This window comes from Anser anser, assembly GCF_964211835.1.
Source record: "Anser anser genome assembly, chromosome: 1".
NCBI lineage: Eukaryota > Metazoa > Chordata > Aves > Anseriformes > Anatidae > Anser > Anser anser.
This window is the reverse complement of record NC_139720.1, coordinates 190,118,561-190,137,706: the sequence shown is the minus strand read 5'-3', so window position 1 is coordinate 190,137,706 and position 19,146 is coordinate 190,118,561. Positions and strand designations below refer to the sequence as shown.

At 41.1% G+C, this 19,146-nt stretch overlaps 1 protein-coding gene across 6 annotated transcripts in view; it reads left to right on the top strand.

The window, feature by feature from the left end:
• The window catches only part of MTUS2 (microtubule associated scaffold protein 2), a 298,437-nt gene that overhangs the window by 92,026 nt on the left and 187,265 nt on the right, over positions 1-19,146 (top strand). For 5 of the 6 annotated variants that reach the window (XR_014588415.1, XM_083849408.1, XM_083849404.1 and 2 more), the window contains one exon: positions 14,618-17,215. Coding sequence is in view for 5 of the 6 variants with exons in the window: in XM_083849408.1 (XP_083705534.1) it covers positions 14,924-17,215 (2,292 nt within the window). In the remaining variant the exon portion in view is untranslated. Of the gene's footprint in view, positions 1-8,448; positions 14,530-14,617; positions 17,216-19,146 lie in introns of all 6 variants that reach the window. The other variant, XM_083849406.1, reaches the window with a different exon arrangement.

The following is a 19,146-nucleotide window of genomic DNA, read 5'->3' as shown; positions in this document are numbered from 1 at the left end:
TTTCTTTTTCAGATTCAATCCTCTAAGCAATTACATAGAAGTTATTAAAGCAGTTATCGGACGTAATGCATATTAGTCCATTAGAAATAAACCAGGTGTGACTTAACAGTCTTTATGGCTCCTTTTGTGTAGGCATTCCAAGAAAATCCCTAGCAGCCTGGCCTCACGTGTACTGTCTTTGCTTTGGCGAAAGAGATAACAGCCCCCAGAGGTCTCAACCTGGGAAACAAGCCCCGGAGTAAAGTATGTAACCAGTTGGATATATACCCCCAAATCATCACATTGACTCTCCCATTTTTAACTAGATAAATGTATTCTGTAATATTCATCAAGGTTACCTCACTTCACTTCAAGACTGACAACACTGAGGTCTATTGAGAGATCATGGTAAGAATTTGCCAGTATCCTAAAATATTTGGTGTCAAGACATCCTGACTTCACCAAGCGAGAGCTTCTAATACTAAATCATCCTTACTATTTCATCTCCATACACTGCAAGTGAATGTACAAAAGCATTGCAGTGCTTATGATTCATTGCCCCATTACTTTTTCTGTGTCCAAAGTCCTAGAAATGTTCCTTGTACAAACTAACAAAACTCTTCACTGGCCAGTCTTTTCCAGACATTAATTATTTTGATTTGAAGGCTCTCATACAGGCAGCATAGAAGTGTAAACAGTTGTCTTTCCTCATGCTGTACAGAAGTGAGAGTTATGGCACTTGTAGTGCAAACACTTCAGCACGTACATAATTTTCCTGTCCTGAGTCAGCCTCTTGACATCTGTAAGATGACTTAAGATAGTAAAGTTCAGCATGTATGGAAGCATTTGCTGGACAGGAGCTTATAGTTCCCATAGTCATTATTTATCCATGTTGTGTATATTTATTATTATTTTTTCCACCAAAAAGTTTCATAGATGAGTTAAAAAATAAGACTGGAAGGGAGGTCACAGTATCCATTCATCTTCCTCAAGGCAAGATAATCTAGAATTTCATCATTTCTAAGAGGGGTTTGTCTAAAGTGTTCTTAAAAATGTCCAGAGATTGTTCCACATCTCCTTATGAAATCTAAGTGCAATGATTAGTTACCTACCTTAACTATGTACAGTTATTAAATACGTAACCCTGCTATTCTATTAAACACATTTCTTGCTTTTTCCTTTATGTCCACCAATTTGTTATTGAGCTTCTAAAAATGGCATACCCAGAGCTGTACGGCAGGTGCAGATCTCTCCAGTTTCAAGAGAAAGTAATATTTAGCTTTCCTGTTCATGTAGCATTCCTACTTCCAAGCATTGTGTTACAGTCTGCCTAATGCTCCTAACAGCATTTATGCATATTAAAAGTACTCAGAATGTGTTTCTTAGTCCATATTCATGTCTTCTGTAGTTCTCTGAGAGCACGTAGGTAACTTGAGGTCCTCTGTTTTCCATTGACATCTCTTTTTATGACTGTTTGCAAGCATCTACAGTATCTTTCTAGTTAAGGTAATGATGGGTGAATATTGCTGACGATGTGGCTACTGGTGCACTGTGGATCATGAGGTGGAAGGAAGCCAGCTGACAGCAGACTTTTTTATATGTAGATCTCATTTTTTTCTAGTTGCTGAAGTAATGGAAAAGAAAAAAGAAAAAAGAAACTTTTTATCATTGATACTTTGTTTGGGGAAAATAAAAGGCATGGTCCCACAGACCTCCTGAAAGATTTTATATTGCCATACTTGGAAAGTGTTTTGTATAAAGCATTAAAATCGTAGTTTTAATGGCATTGAAATAAGTGAAGGGGAAAAAGGCAGATGGGATGGCTGCCTTACTGCAAGTTAGACCAAAGCCTGGCCATCTCCAGCAATGCATTCTTGCTGTAGGAGTCATTGCTTTGCTATCGTCTGTATCATTACATATTTATTCAGATTAAAAAATACTTCTTACATTTTGCAAGTGGTAGAGATGGTTGTAGTATTAATTTTTCTCCTTCTAATGAAGTGAAATGGTCCGCTTTATTTTGTTTGGTTCTTTTTCATTTTCCGCTTATTTTCATCTGAGAAAAGATTTCCCATTTGGTAACATACAAGTTGTCTTAAAACATGGAATTTATGTTTCTAATCAAATTATAATCTATGGTTTAATTAAAGAAATACGCCATTGAATCGGGTAGAATGTTTTACAGAATTTTGCCTAAAATTTACTGGCCTTGCAAAGGTGAGGGTGAGCAATTCTGCCCTGTATGTCATTGAGAGAATGATTAATTTAACATATTAAAGGAACTGGGCAATTTTCCCTATGGAATAATATGCTGACAAAGAAGTCACATGTGGAATGGAGGGAATTGCTTGTCCTGCTTCTCTGACACTTTTTGCTGAAGAAAGATCTCGGTGTACCAGGTTCAGCAGCGCTGATATTTAAAGTTGGGAGCCATTTTTACCTTTCACACAGATGTTAGCAGGATCCTGGGACTTCTGGCTGTTGTTAAATGCTTTTAACATAAATCTTTAGTTTAGGATATGAATATATGAGATGAGTCTTTGGAGTGTTCTTCTTGTTCCATGGAGGTTCCAGCAGTGTGTCATGAAATAGTCCTTTGTTTGTCTTCCTGTTTAACAGTTTAACAGTTTCTATTAGAATCATGCAATAATTTGGTGGGAAGGGACTTCTGGAGGCCACCTAGTCCGAACCCTGCTCAAAGCTGGACCAACTTCAGGTCAGGTTTCTTGAGGCCTTCTTGAGTGAAATTTTGAAAATCTCCAAGGATGGAGATTGTATAACCATTCTTGTTGACCTGCGTCAGTGCTTCACCCCTGTCATTATGAACATTTTCCCCCCTTATATTCAGTTTAAATGTTCCTTATAGCAACTTGTGTCTGCTGCTTCTTTTCCATTAGCTGTGCATTTATGAGAGGAGTCTGACTGTCTTCTCTGTTATTCCCCTTTTTTTGGTCACTGAAGACAGCTGTTAGGTTCCCCCCAGACTCCCCACTTCTAGGCTGGACCAAGCCAGGTACCTCAGCCCCTCTTTGTATATGATGTACTGAATGATGTACGCCAGATCTGTAACCATCTTGGTGACCCTCCTCTGGATCCTCTCCAGTACCAGCATTGTACTGAGGCCCCAAACCTGGACACAATGCCCCATATGCCTTATGTATACTAAACAGAGGGAAAGATCACTTCCTTAACCTGCTGGCTACCCTCTTGCTAATGCAGCCCCACACATATTTAGCCTTCTCTGCCACAAGGACGCACCACTGACTCATGTTCAGCTTGTCTTCCACCAGCAGTTGTCCTCCAACCAGCTCCACCAGCAAAGCTGGAAAGTCCTGAGCAGTCCCTTGGGAGACTACATCCTTCTCCTTTCAGTTTGCAGACACAAACTGGAGCAAGAAGGAAGAGAATTTGTGGATGCTTCCTTTGCAGTACCCTATTCTTTGGAGGTCATTTCTTTGCTTTGCCTAAAAGCCTGTTTGGTCCTTTGCACAAGCTGCAAAACCTAAACTTCTTCCTAGCTCCTGAAGGAGGGAAGAAGATTGCATGGTTGAGGTAAGTAGAGAGTGGGGTGATGGTAAGGTGAGGTATGCAGTTTAGAAGAAACATCCATTTCTTTTTGGGCTGAGCTGCTGAGTGCTTGCTATTTTTAATGCAATGTATCTAGTACGCTTGCTAGTTTTCCTGTGTATCTGATATGTGCAAAAGATGCTTGATACACAGCTGTGGGTTCTAAAATAATCAACAATATCAAAAAATAAACATGAGCATAAAGATCTCAAATCCTATATGTTTGCTGTTAAAAAAATACAGTGTGTGAAAAATCCCCAAAACTCACAGTAGAAACATTTCTCATTTTCTGTATACATTGAAGGAGTGTGTAGTGATAAAGTGCCTGGTAAATAGAAAGGTGATAGAATGCTAAAACTGAATCAAGTTTGTGTTGATTTATGAAAAGGGGGATGCAATCTTTTGACCAAAAAAAAAAATATATCCTCCAAATGTTTTTGAGCAATATATACACATTTTTCTAAGCAGAACAAATGTAATTGTTTACAGAGCAGGGGTCACTGTGATGTATTTCTACTACCCTTTCAGGATCAGTAGCAGCAGGACGGTAATGCATTAGTTGTGCTTGACTTTTCTGAATAATAAGATTTTGCTGTTTGCCTTCTGTGCTCATAAATGAGAACTTCCTTGCCAGTTCGTCCTTGGTGAGCCCCCAGCCACGATGGACACGTGGTGCTTGGGGGGTAGGATGGTGTTACTGCTTCTGAATTGTACTACAGCTTCTAGGTCAGTCAGAGTGTCGGGAGTGTGATAATTACACACATTCCTTCTGCCTTCCTAACACCTGGAGTTACACCTAGAAATCTACTTCATGTACTTCACAGATCCTGGTAGGAAAGTATGACTGTGAATAAAAACACACTGAGCTTTATGCCCTTGAATAGGTCATTGTGACTGGTGTAACCAGGGTCCTCTAATCCACAGTCCCGTCTGGATTTTACCAGTTTTCATTTCCTTTTCCATTTTTTTTTTTAACAGATTGACATTGTTTTTTTCCCCTTAGGTCTCAAGTCACGAGGAAAAATATTCAGGGAATGTAGATCAAACTAATTATAGAAGATGGTTTTTACTGGAGTTAAAGAATATACATAGAATTTCTGATAATCCTTTATATTTGGTTTGTTGTTTTTTACTGATGAGTTGCCCCAGTATATCTGCAGTGATGTTTCTGAAATTTTGACAGCATTATAGAACTGATGCTAGTTCAAACTCAAATGTGCAAACCTAGCAATCTAAAACTAGGGTCCTAAATTCCTATTTAGGTATTCAGTTAAGAACTGATGCATTTACCTGCCATTGAATTCAGTAGAATTCAGAAAATGATGTGGAAAGATGGTTTACCCTTGGATACACTTGAAGTTAAACTGAGTTCAGCTCCAGTTATAACTGCTTTATCAGCAGTGGGTAGATTTGCTGGAGTAGACAAAGCTTCTGAGTTTCTGGTTTTGCTCAATAGGAAGCAAATTTATGAACTTTTTGAGTGTTATAACTAAATATATTTTTTCTGTCTCCCAGATGTTTTTTTGGAAAGCAGGAAAGATTTAGCAGTCTTAGCAAAAAAACAATGATCATTTTGGAAACATTTCACAATCTCCTCTCTATGTCAAAATTTTGTGCTGTACAGAAATAAATTAAGTACTGTTTTGGGGCCCAGCACATCCACTGTCCAGCTGTTGCAGATTTTCTGATAAGCTGCTTGTTTGCATTTTTGGGTAGAGGGGCACATGTTCAATTGCTGGCTTGGCTCTGCAGGGTCAAGGTGCTCAGAGAGGACAGGCAGGATCCCTTTGCTGCTCCCTCCCATCCAATGGAAGAGAACAACAGGAGCTAGGGGTGCATCTCCCACCTTTGCCATTATCGCCTATACATTTTAGGGGGACTTTTTTCTCTGCTGTGCTCAAGACTGCCAAGAGGCAAAATGGTGCGTGCATGGAGGATGCCAATATCCAGGGACAAAAGGAAGAGTGCAGAGGGTTGTGTCCATACCTGGGCTCAACCCTAGGGTGGTATGTCCATACATAACTGGTGGGTTGAGCTGTGGCAGCACTGACTTGGTCTGATGTATCATTTTTCTTCCCATGTTTGGTTCCACTTGTTGGGGAGGAATCAGTTTTTGTCCAGACTACACTTCCCTCCAAGAAAACTTCCTTATTGTGTTCTTTCTTTCCATTTTCATTTGCTCTACAGTGCTTTTGGGTGTTCAGTGATAGATTTCTCTCCTTTGGCCCTCTGATTCAAGGTTTTCTTGTACTGCCTGAGTTTTGCTCATGGCTGTGACATTATAGATCTGTGTGGACTGAAGCTCTGAGCTGAGGTCCTGCCTCTCCTGATTTACCAGCTCTTACAACTTAAACAACCATTATGCCCTCATCCAATACCACCTCTCTTCACAGTGTTTTTTTCCCTGAGGTTCTGCTGTTTGTTCTTTGAAGTCCTGAATTGAATAGTATTGTGCTTCAGAAAGTATGAGCTGTTCCTATACCACTAACCTGGTATACTTACCTGAAATTAAAATAAAACCAAACATCTGTTTGAGATAACTTGCTGCGGTTATCAAATTGGCTTCCTGGTTGCCGTTACTAAGACAATCACAGGCCATTTGAAGGGGAATCTGATTAACAGGATTGCTTATATCAGAGTGTGTTGTCTTATCCAACAGTGAACATTTGAAAGCAAATGGAAATGTAAAAAAAAAAGGAGTTTTGAAAAACCACAACTATTAAGGCTTATGCCTTGTGGAGACTTGATTGATGTTAATAATTAAAATAATTTGTCAGTTTTGATAATGAGATTCTTTAATCCCAAATCCTGTACTCCTTTGAAATAGCAGTAAGCAGGATCCTTTCCACATAATGTGCTTTGGGAATTTAGCCCTCACAGGTAATAAATTATTAGGGTAGCTCTTCACATTTATATTACAAAATGCAGTTTTAACAAAAAAACACACATTTACAAGTTTCTTATGAAAAGGAAATAATTTATATACATTATCTGAGAAGGTTTTTGATCTGTTTGCATTTAAGATGTACCGATCCCCAGAGTGTAACTGGAGGTAAATTAAGATTTCTGCTCTTTGCATTGCCATGGCAAGAAAATTTGTGGGTCTGTTCCCAAGCAAGACCAAGCAGCTCCAGGTTGCTTTGGCCAACAGCAGTTGTGTGTGGTCATGGGTACTTCCCATCCACAGTAGGGACTATGAGATAAAGTGCCCCAGTTCTGAAAATGGGATATATAGCCAAAGGGAAAAGAGTGTAATCCCTTTGCTCTCCCTGCTGAGTTGGCATCCTCCGATTGCCATACATAGGCAATTAAGGATATATCTAAATGCTTCTAACGTGGTGTTTATTTTCCATTTTTCCATTTTATTCGGAAAGGAAAGTAAATCTTGCAAGCCAGTAAGGAACACATTGTGATACTGCCAGGAGCTATGGCTGCAGCTACAGGGTTTCATGCTGGCATGTTGTTCTTTGGTCCTGTTGCTTCAGGTCACGGAGATGCTGCCATCTCCTCTGCCCATGGAGAGAAGATGTGCCTTTGGCTGTGCATCAGGCAGTGACGCGCGGCAGTGATTACCAGCAAACAGGGAATTGTACTGCTTCCCAGCGATCTCTCGGGGGTGTCCTATATGGAAATTACATAGAAGGGAACTGTAGGCTGGACCCCAAAAAACGGGCTCAGTCTTCAGGAGCTCAGGAGCTTGGCGAGTGGCAATGTGTGTATCATGTCATAGCTGGCACGTTTGGTGTGTGCAGTACGCTTCATGTGACATGACACCGGGCAGGAAAAAGAAAATACTGACCCAAAAAAAATTGAAAAAGATACACATCCTCATAGGCCTTGTGAAAGCAAGAACCAGAGCGCTACACTGGGCTTGTTATCACACAGTTATTTAGGAAAAGTAAGTTAAAATACTAATTTGCGTAGAGCATGTAACCTTTGTGTTTTGCCTAGGACAGGACAGCCTCATCCAGAGTGACAGGGGCCTGCTTTAACAGGAGATTTTATTTAGTAATGAAATGAATACTTATTTCACACTTTCTCTTTTAAAATTTTTAAAAAATGCAAACACGGAGTAAATTTGATCTTGAAATGCTATTTTAAACTGTAAAAAAAAAAAAAAAAGTTAAACAGAATAAGTTTAAGTTGAAGCTAAATGTGGAAAATGTTTAAAACCTATTTTGTTACTAAACATTTTGATAAATTAGTTTAATAGAAGAGTATAAATTCATTAATAATTTCAATGATCTAAAACCTGTATTTTGGTGAAAAATAACTGAAAAGCTTTGCTTTTGCATATGAAACCTCTTACTCCTAACCAATAACTACTTTATATACAGTTTTTATATCTAAATTTATACAGATATGAAATAGGTAATTATGTAAAGAATGAAAAGATTAAAATTTATTGACCATAAAGGCATTAAACCAACTAAAACTGAAATTCTGGAAATGTTCAAGAATCCCGCTCTGCAAAAACCACTAATATTTTCAGGTCATTTCAGTTCCACAACTGAATAGGAATTGCCTTCCCATCATTTTCCAACGTGTAAAGACCTAGCACTTGCTCCACCATTTCTTGTCTCTGCCTATGTCTGAGTTGCTCTTCAGGCAGACAGTTGCCTGTCCTGAAGTACTGTCCTCTTCGTGATACACAGCAATGTTTCCATAGGGTCTGCCAATGATGAGATGATACTGTAATTTCCCCAAACAGCTGGATCTGCTTCTTTATGAGTAGAAACCAACTGGGGAGTCTATCCAAATGTTAGTTCTCAGCCTTCCAAATCACATTAACAAAATTATCACATGCCTGGGTGAATGCTTCTCCACAGCTTTTAATTAATTCTGATTGTAGTTTAACCACTCCAAGGAGTTTATTGGATTTTTTTTTTTTTTTTTTTTTAGTGTCCTGGTATCAGCTTTCAAATTCCAGAGCCATTGGAAGAAGTAGTTCGTAATGATTTGGACTTTTCAGGAAGATATTCATGCCTCCTTCCCTTCCAGCACTGTATTTGTTTCATCCATGTGGCTCAGTTCTTGGCAACTTGCAGCCCTGATGTGTGGTGAGGTGGTATCCCTTCTGCCAGAGAAGTCCTCAAATAGCATGTGCCAGGCCTTCCCAGCAGCATTTCTGCATATTGGGAGCCTGTTGTTCATGCCAGTTTTCTGTAGTAACTGTAATAACCACATCTCTTTCACACCTCGTACAAATGTGCTCCTCGTGTACTTTCATCAGTCTCCCTCAGCTACTGCATTGCTCAGACAAGGGGAACTTCTTTCCCATGAGCCGAGATTTCTTTCTTAGGACCTGTTTCTGCAGGAGTTTATTTGTGAATGCTGTAGTGCAGCAAAAACCTGTGTCATCCTCACCCCAGAGCAGCGCAGCTCACTATCCCCACCAGCTCAAGAAGATTTGTCTTGCAGGAACGGGTGGTGATGGGTGGCTGCTGGTCTGTGGTCTGCCCCTAGCTGTTAAAATCCATTGTTGTTTTTTGTTTGGTTGGTTGTTTTTTAGGATAGTAGCAAACAGGTATGACAGAGGCATGAGTTCAGTGGCAGATGGTTAATAAGGTATTCAGGTGCTTCTCTTACTCTTTAGAATTTTAGAAATCAGAAAACGCAATCAGCCCAAGCTGTGCACAGTTTTAGCAGTAGAGCCAGATGTTTTTAGCATATCTTGCTGTAAATATTCTGGTTTTAGTGTTTCAGTGCTGGGATGGAGAAGCAGCTGTGACAGTCTGAACTAGGAAATGTTTATACAGGAGCCAACCTACTCAACCCATTTTGGTTTTATATCTTTATCTCCAGTTTTACTTTTCCGTATGTTATGATCATTCTTTTGTATATCTTCTAGTTATTGCTGCTCTATTTTTTGTGGCAAATTGAAAACCAAACAACCAGCCAAAAGACTGATAATTCTTTACATTTTTCTTTTACTCAGTGCCTACTGAGAATAATATTTTCACCATTATTCCTACACTGCCTGTTTTACCAAAAAACTACTGTTATTATTTGGAAGAAGGCTGCTGCTTTTCCTTTCCAGGCAGCTATATTTTACAAACTTGAGTTCTGCTGCTACAGTCCATGCTGTGCAGGGGGCTGATATCATCCAGCTCAGCTTCATCTTCTCCCTAGGGTCTCCAGAGGCTGGAGTGGGACCTGCTGGCTAAATGTAGTTTAGGATGGAACAGAATGTAGCAATAGCAAATGAGAAGAAACTCTTGTAGGCTTCCTTCCTACAGCATCATTACATGGACTCAGGCTTAGAATAGAGGCTATTAAAGATGGTCATCACAGAAGGAAACTGATACTGATGAGGTGAAACAAAAGCATTTAATTATGTTTCTGGCTCCTTGAACTTTTCTCCTCCCTGTTGGATGCACAGTTTACCATAGTCTGGTGGATATCATTTTATTCTACTGTCTAGTATGCTCACTTCACATCTTCACATTGTAAAGGTTTTTTTTTTTTCATGAATATAGTTATTGTATCCTGCCAAGATGCAGTGACATGGAGATATAACTTGGCTATAACTTCATTTTTCACTTTCTGCAATTCAGAGGAGACATTTTTATGCTATACAGCATCAAGAAGTGTTTACCCATATCAAGGCTTACGTATACCATATCGAGACTTTTAAGACTTGCAGTCCTCTTTCTTGTCCAGGGTCCTTAGCGAGAAACTGCTAAGTGATGAAGTGGTGCCATTGCTGGGATCAAGTCTCCTCTTACATCTTGCTCCTGCTAAAGAGGGCATCTGAAGAGGTAGGAGGTTCACACATCCATCATCCCTGAGCCTTCCTGCACAGCAGGAAGTGACTTTGGGTGTGTTTATGTCAGCCAACATCACTCTAAAGAAGTGAGCAATAAAGAACAGAGGAAGAGGCAGCAGAACACAGGCTCTTCATCTCACAGTCTTTTCATGTCACTGACTCCAAAGAGCATAGCGAAGTTGAGACTAGACAGTGCCACTTAAGATAAACTTATCGGCAGAAAATCCCAGCAAAAGCTTCTCAAATAGAAGTTATCTACAGAAAAAAAAAAAAAAAAAAAAAGATAAAATCTTCTAAGGTCCCAAATGTATCACAGAACCATACATCTTACTGCCAAATTTGCCTATCACAGTATATAAGTCTCTATTCCACTGAATGAACCAAAACCAAAAGCTTGTATTCTGTAACAGGGAAACTGAAATAATAAGGTACTAATTGACATAGTTGCTTGATTATATTTTTATATTAAATTAGGAGTCCTGTTCTATTAATATGTTTTATAGCAGAATGAAAAGTTAATCAGACAATATTTTGCAGAAGAAGAAAATAAATTTATGTAATAGTATGAATGTTAACTGTAAGGTTATAATAGATTCTTCAGGTCTGTGACATCCTTAATCTGGGACTGGACTTCATCTGGAAGAGATAAACTTCAAATATCTGGTGCGTAGGCGTTAGTACGGGATGAATCACCTTTCCAAGGTGCCCATCCCTCCTCACTGACTCTGGAGGTAGCACAGGTACAATGCTAATGCTGCCTGAGATTAAGCTCTGCCTAGACCATATTTTATTGTGCCTTCTCTTAAAAGCAATGTAATTACATACACATTTGAAGTCCATGTCTCTGGTCAGCACTGCCTGCTTTAAGACGCTAATTTCAATCACACACAGAGACTGTGTAGTGCCCTGTATTTGAGAAGGGACAGATCTTTTCTCACCTTCAGGTTAATCAATTTGTACCAGCAACATTAAACCAAATTATTTGGTCTGCTTCCTGCTTCAAGCAGAACGAGCTCCCTGGATGAGCGTGTCCTGTCTCAGCATGTGGGAAGATGCTTTGAACAAATACAGGTGTTTCCACAATGTTTTTTTCAAACCTGTCTTCATTTGCAGTGAGTTAGTGCTAGTAATCATATTGGGGGCAAGTGTAGACAAGAAGAACAAATGACCTCTTATCACCACGTTCATAATCTTAAATGCCTCAGTTAGCTTTATTGTAAACCTGTGTAAGAGATTTCCAAACAAGCAAACAAACAATCAAACAAAAAAGACAAACTAATGTATTGCTCTAGTTGTATATTTGAAATGACTGTGACTCCAGGGCAGGAGCAGCTGGTTGGACACAGGAGTCTCCAGCCCCGAAGGGCAGGCAGAGGGCTTGGGGCTGCTGTGAGCCCACCTCTGTCTGAGATCTACATTCACAGTTGACCCCTCTGCATTTCCACTGCAGCTCCATGGTCACAGCAGGCCTTTAGGAAACAGCTCTGTTCCATTTCATGAAAGAAACGGAGGTATTTGTATATAAAGATCAGTCCCCCAAAGGGAAAAGCCTTTCCTGAAAAGAGGGGAAAAACCATCCTGCAGGTTTCACTGGAAGGGAATGCATCTCCGTCATGGAGAATCTGTGCTCCCACTGACTGACCACATGCCTTTCTCCATGCTGGCTATGAAAAGCTTGTCCCTTAGCTGAGATGAGTACATATGAAATCTAGCTCATCATTACCTGAAAAAGATGCAGTTTTAGTGAGCTCAGTGGAGAATTTGCTTTCCTTAATCTCCCTCAGCAGGTGGCACGTCAGGAGGAAGATGTTGCTAGATAACCCCCCCTCACTTTCTACGTTATTGCCACCCCAAGTGCATCTGTGCGTGGTGTGTCCATGGCAAGGTGGTGGTGGTGTGGGGCTGCAGGGTGGCCTCTGTGAGGAGAGGCCTGGGCTGCCCTGTGCTGGCCCCAGCCAGCTCTAGCTGGCTCCAGCTGGTTTCAGCCAGTTGCAGTCAGCTCCAGCTGGTTCCAGACGGTTCCAGACAGTTCCAGCCAGTTCCAGCAGCCCCAGGCCAGGACACAGCTGAGGCCCGCAGCCATGTTGGTTGACCGCTGGGAGCAGTTTCTAGCATTGCTGAGGAGGAGTTTCCATTTTTTTGTCTTTGTTTCTCACTATCCAGCTCTATTTTAATTGGCAGTAATATAAATTACTTCTCCCCAAGTCAATTTTTTTTTGGCCCATGATGGTAATGGGTAAGGGACAAGTGACCCTGCTGCCTCTACCGTGATCCATCAGCTTTTTCATCACATTTTCTCTCCTTGTCCTGTGGAGGAAGGGGGAGTGAGAGAGCGACTGGCTGGGTGGCTGGCAGCTGGCCAAGGTCAACCCCACCCCACACCCCATTAAAGTTTTGCATTGTTGGGTGACAGATTTGGTGAGAGAAGATGAGAAAAAAATTTGGCAAGAAAAACAAAAACAAAACGAAACGAAAAACACCCCACCACCATCACCAGAAACAAACAAACAATCAAACAGATAAAAAAACAGAAATATAAATATATATTTAATTTAATAAATACTCCTTGTGTGTGTGTGTGAATAAAGACAGAACACAGTAGTTTAAAAGTCTTACTTTACTGTGCTTTGAGGATGAGATCTGCAATAACACATCCCTGTGGTGCTGAAGTGAAATTCTTACCGCCGTGTTCTGTTTCATGAATTAATTTAATTAGCTGTTGTTTGCTGAAGAGATGGACCTATGCCAGGAACGCCAAATCCAGACTCAAACAGAATGTGTGTGTGCACCATGTGAAGGGACTGGGTCTGAGCTCGGAGGCAGATGTTGTGAGAAGAGCTGGGCTGAATGCGAAGGCAGGGAGGACCTGCTCACAGCAGGTGCTAGAAATCTGAGCCCAGACTCGCACCTAGATGCAGCAGACAGAGCAGGGGACTTAATCAGCACTTCTCATTAGAGCCCCTGTGGGTGTCTGATTAGAAAACCAGCACAACTGGGAGCATCACAGGTGCTTTGAGTTCAGCCTTCTGGGAAATGTGGGGCATGTTCCAATTTCCACTGTCCGTACCATATTGTGAAGAGTACTGAGCTACTCAAGAAATATCTGAGAGTAAATTTAAGCAAAGCATGGACAGAAGATGTGTCAAGGGCCTTACAGAAGTCCAGGCAGATGATACTGGTTGGTCTTCCCTCGGCATTGATGCATCCTCACCTTGAACATTGTGTCCAATTCTGGGCCCACAATATAAAAGTGATGTTAAGGTATTTGAATGCATCTAGAGGAGGGCAAAAGCTGGTAGAAGGGCTGGCAGGCATGTCCTGTGAGGAGAGGCTGAGGACACTTGGGTTTGTTTAGTTTGGAGGAAAGGAGGCTGGGAGGTCACCTACCTGCAACTCCCTGAGCAGGGGAAGCACAGAGGGAGGTGCTGGTCTCTGCTCCCTGGTCGCTGATGGCAGGACTACCTTTTGGTTATCCCTGAAGAGATCAGGCAGTTGGAATTGATATTTGAGGGTCTCTTCCAATTGAATTATCCTGTCCTGTCCTGTCCTGTCCTGTTCTATCCTATCCTGTCTCCCCTTCATCTTGTTGTAGGTGACAGAGGGCAAAACTGGGGCTCCCAAAACCACAGGTGACAGGGAACCAAAAGGATCTGCATTGTATCGGGGCTGGTGTATAATCCTGTATAACTGAGCGTACACGTATGCAACTGTCTCTTAGAATAACATTGTTTTTCTTCGCAGTCCTCCGTCCATAGTTCTTGCTTTCTTGGCATCTATGGATCTGGCTGAGGAGTATCAAAGGGGATGGGAAGTCAGCACAAGCACAGCGGTGATTTGTACAAGTCAAGGAAAGAAACCCATAAATGTCCCCTAATAGAGCTGGAATTTTAATACTTATGGCTTGTCTTTACAATGGTGCTTTAAATGCATCAGTAGCTACTCTTGGTACAATAAAGACATTGTTATAGCAGTATGAAAGTGCTCAGATCCTTGGTGTGGAGGTTTCATCCTCACCTAGCTATTTATGGCTATTTACAGTTGTAAATACAGTTGTAAATCTAAGCAGTGAAAAACAGTAGCAATTACTCTTCTAACAGGACAGTTTTAACTGCGTAACTTCTGAAGTCAGAGATCAGGATTACACCAGAAATCTTTGCTGAGGCCAAAGTTGTGACTGAAACAGCATCTGAAAGTGTTTGAAAGTACTCTAACCTGTGAGTGCTGCTGATTTTCACTTTTTTTAATAAGCATAATTCATGACACTGGTGTAATGTCTTTTTTTTTTTTTTTTTTCCCTCACAGGTTGGCTGGATTAACTGGCTGTCATTCAGAGGGAACTTGGCAGATCTGTTTTGCTTTCGTTGAACCTCTCTACTGCATGTCATAAAGATTTCCTGGGTCCAGAAGCTGCACTAAAGACAACTGAGCAGCTCAAAAATGTGACTTTGACAAGGGACTCCAAGCTTTCTGACAAGGAATTTTTTACTGATCAGTTTATAATTTAAACCTATAACTGAAGCATGCATAACAATTAGTTAACCTGATAGGGGAAAGAGGCTTTCTCAGTAATTGGGGCTGCCAAAAAAAGCAGTCACTTGAAGTTTCAAAATGAGTGCTCCGTTAATCCCAAACATGTCATGTTATGCCAAGCTTCAGGACAACAACAGCGAAATAAAAAATAATAATGAAAGCACAGTGAGTATGGGGGATACGAATGCCAACCAAATTGTGACAAAAGTTAGAACCACTGAAGGAGATATCAAGAAACATGATTTGACAGATGATAGTGGGAATATACACCGTGGAGGATCAGAAAAAGTTACTCATCTGAATACGGAGCAGAATAAACTGGCCTTCAGAGACTCTCGGACCTGTAATAGCAGTGTACAGGAAAGTAAACTGCCCTCAACCACAAGCAGGGAAATAGGGAAAGACTATAGAACCAGTGAAACTAAGGATATATCAAGACATATCAGGATTAGCCGAGGACAAAGTCTTTCCAATTTAAAAAGCAGCACAAATGATGCTAACCTGGAGGTTATTTCAAAAGGAGACGTTGACCTCACCCAGAACTTTTCTAAGGGTAAAATGTCCAGGACTGTGGAGATGGAGAGAATAAAAAGGCTTTCTCTGGGCAGACCGAGTAAATTTTCTCCTCAATCTGAAACATTTGCAAAAGAATGTGTTGGCCGCGTGTCGTGTAAACGTCTGCTTTCTGCATCATTGGATTCCATCGACAGGTCACACCATTTGATTGGAAATACAGAGAAATCACAAAAAACATCCACAGATCATTTTCTTGGGATGGTGTTCCATCCACTTGACAATACCTCAGAGGAAAATATTGTGTTTTATTCCAAACCATCTACCTCAGGGAACAAGAAAATAAGTAAACCAGAAAATGTACCAAATGTTAACACTGAAAGCACACTGCATACTTCTCATACCAATCATCATTCAGCTACTAAGCCCAATGAGACTGCTAGTAAATCAGAAGCAGAATTAGGTCAGGGTGATAAAAGTAAGAAAATAGATCTTAAGACTGCACCGTCTCTACAATCTAAAAACACGTGCCAACAGAAGATTGAGAGAATTATGCTGGTAGAGTTACTGGAGTGTCAAAAAGATGAAAGTACAATAGTGCAAGAAGAGAAAAGGTCTGCGTCTGACTCATCAAAATTTCCAGCATCCCATTTTCAAGACATCTGTAATAAAGTAGAGGATCCATTGTCAAGCGAGGTGGTAACCTATCCTGATGACAAATTGCAAAGTGGTAACTTCACCGTCAATGGGGAAGGGAGAGGAAGTAATGACAGTGACAGCAGGGCAACTAGCCGAGTTAGTGAGGAATTTTCTACTGACAAAGAAGTGGAAACAGTATTCCCACTCACATGTGACAGTAAATCCAGTGGCAAAGTGACACGTAGACAAAATGAAAATTTATGTGAAGTTGATGCAGGTTGCACTGAAACAGTTGGCGAACAGATATCTCTGATACATAACACTAATATAACTGACAGCAGACCCTTGCAAGATAATGAGAATAAACTGATGCTAGTCAAAGGAGTCACTGAGGATGCTGCCATTCCTGTTCCTGATCTCTCAGATCAGCACAGAGCATGCAGTGCAGAGACAGTGTCGAACCAACAACCTGACAACCACGACAGTGATGCGGAAACCTCAAGCTTTTTGGTTCCAAGTACAAAGACAGCTCATGCACAGAAACTTCCTCCAGACGAAGTACCAGAGAGTTATAAGGTTTCAGCAAAGGCTGATGCTTTGTTATGTGTTCCCACTCCTGTGCGCCCAGTGGCAATTCTGGATGTCAATAGTCAGCCCACCCTATCTAACAGTAATTTGAAGGACCTTTATGCACTTCATGTTGACAAACTGTCACCCCCCTCAGTCCTACCTCCTGTTGACAGTACACAGTTGTTAAACATATCCCCTAAAGTGCCTCTCAAGACTGCTTGCAGCAGCGCAATCCCCAAACCTATCCTGGTCCACTCCAAGGGCTCCCTAGCAGATAAGGAGGACGTGGACAGCGACTACAGTGAAAAACTGGAAGAAAGCATTGAGGTGAAACCTGCAATACCCAAGCCCAAACATGTGAGACCTAAAATCATCACATACATTAGAAGAAACCCTCGCTCAATAGAGCAGCTTGACCCTTCATTTGCACCACCGGGTCTGCCTTACAGTACCCCTGCGTGCGGCGTGCCAATCTCTACCGAGCAGAAGGCATCCAATGGAGGGGAGGTGAAGCCCCCCACCATCCTGTACGACAAATTTAAACCCGACATCCAGAAGCCAAGGCTCTTCAGTTCTGGATTGGTGGTGTCAGGAATTCGGCCCCCGGGACATCACTTTGGACCGATGAGTGAGAAGTTTCTGCAGGAGGTAAGGAGGAAGCTTTGACAGCCTCATTTGTATGCCAAGTGGTGATATTTGCATACTTTTTGCTGCCAGAAGCTAGTTGTCAAACCTTAAATAAGAAGTATATCCTAAATCAAGGAAATATGTGATCATTAGAAATACACTTAACTGTTTCTGGCATCAACCCTGTTGTGGTGTCTGATCTGTGACTGGAAGTTGTCACTGTATTCCTCCAATGTTTCCTAGCAAGCCAGTCCCTTCCTAGTAGTATAAATAGAGATGTTTAAAAGGAGAAGACATGCTATTTGAATTTATCCATAAATGGGTCTTCTGTTTTTGTTTGTTTGTTTGTTTGTTTGTTTTTCCCAAGAACATCTTTGGGAAATGAATATAATTTGCTCACAGAGAGACTTTTCCTCCTTAATGGGAAACTTGGCAGACTTTTACAGATAGAACACCAGAGGTCTATATGCATCCTCTTCTGTTTAACTATACAGAAAACCAAGGACTATCAGAGTTGTTTTTAGATTATATATATAAAATGCCGGAAGAGATTCACTTTGACTCATTTTAAAGCAGTGTACTATATTGACAAGCTTCTTAAATACAAAAACTTTTCTGGGAAAGTTTTCCTGAGTAGCCAAAATGTAATAGAAGCCCCTCTACACAGTTCTGAGCCCTGACATCTCATTGTGTTTTCACCTTGGCAAGCTGGGCAGGAGTGCTGGTGCCCTGCAATTCCTCCTGGGAGGTGAGCACAGTGGTTGAAGGTTGACCTTGCTTGGAAGGTAGACAAAGGACAGGGAAGAGGGCATTATATTCAGGTCTGTGATGTGCCCTTGAGTCCACTGTTTTGGACCAAGGATAGCTCAACTAACAAGCTTTTTATGTAAATACTGAAGATCACACAATTGTATTTAATTTGAAACAGTCTTTAAAAGAAAAAAAGTATATATATATATTTTTGCTGTGCCTCATGCCATGTTACTAAGGCTCTTTTAATGCCACGTCATTCTACATACAGTATTTATCTGAAGAATACCATTGAAATAACACATTTGGTGACAGTGTTGACAATCAAAAGCCAGCAAATACCCATAAGATACCATGTGTGATTATAGATTGATCCTTCTGGCATGTTAACAGACAGCCTAGAGACTGTTGAATTGATCATGGACTATAGTTTTTAATAGAGTACCATCTCATCCCAAACACGAGAAGGGCAGTGCTCGCTGCCCTTTTCCCTTCAGCTTCCAGCTCCATCCATTCTGCATTCAGAAGAGGAGTTATTAAAGTCTTTGGGAGCTTGTATATGCCAGCCATTACTGCCATTAAATTTCCCTGTAAGGTGGGGGAAAATTACTAGGTTATTACCATTTAACTGAAATTAAAGCCAAAATAACATTGACTGTGCAGCTGTTTGGCTGTTTATAGGGTGACATGACCTTCTGAAGACCATAGGTTTCTATAGCCCATACAGTTGGGTTTGGGAAAATCAGGCAGCGTCAACAGACAGAGCTGGAAGCAAAAGACCAATTTCTAGGTGCTGTGGAAGACTGTTCTTAATATGAAAAGCACTCAGGTTGTGGCAGCAGGTCTGCAATGTGGTTTATTTTAGACAAGAGTTAGAAAGATGACAGTTATGAGCTGGAGAAGGTCCAAAGCACCTTAGGCCCCAAGGAAATATGACTTTGGGTGGATATTTCAATAGGGTAGTGTGAGCCCAAGCATGCTGCTGCTTCAGAGAAGCTGGATTGTCTGGGGGAGACACTGGGAAAGAAGTTGATCAAATTGAAGTTCTGAGTTTGCATTAGCTTGGGAGTCAGGATTTCTAGGAGCAGCAGCCAATAGCAGGGGATGACATTTACCCTCTTGTGCAGTCACCCTAAAAGCAAGTACCTTAATCCCCTGCTGGTAAGGGGATGGCAAAGAGGAGTGCTTTGGGTCCAGAATGA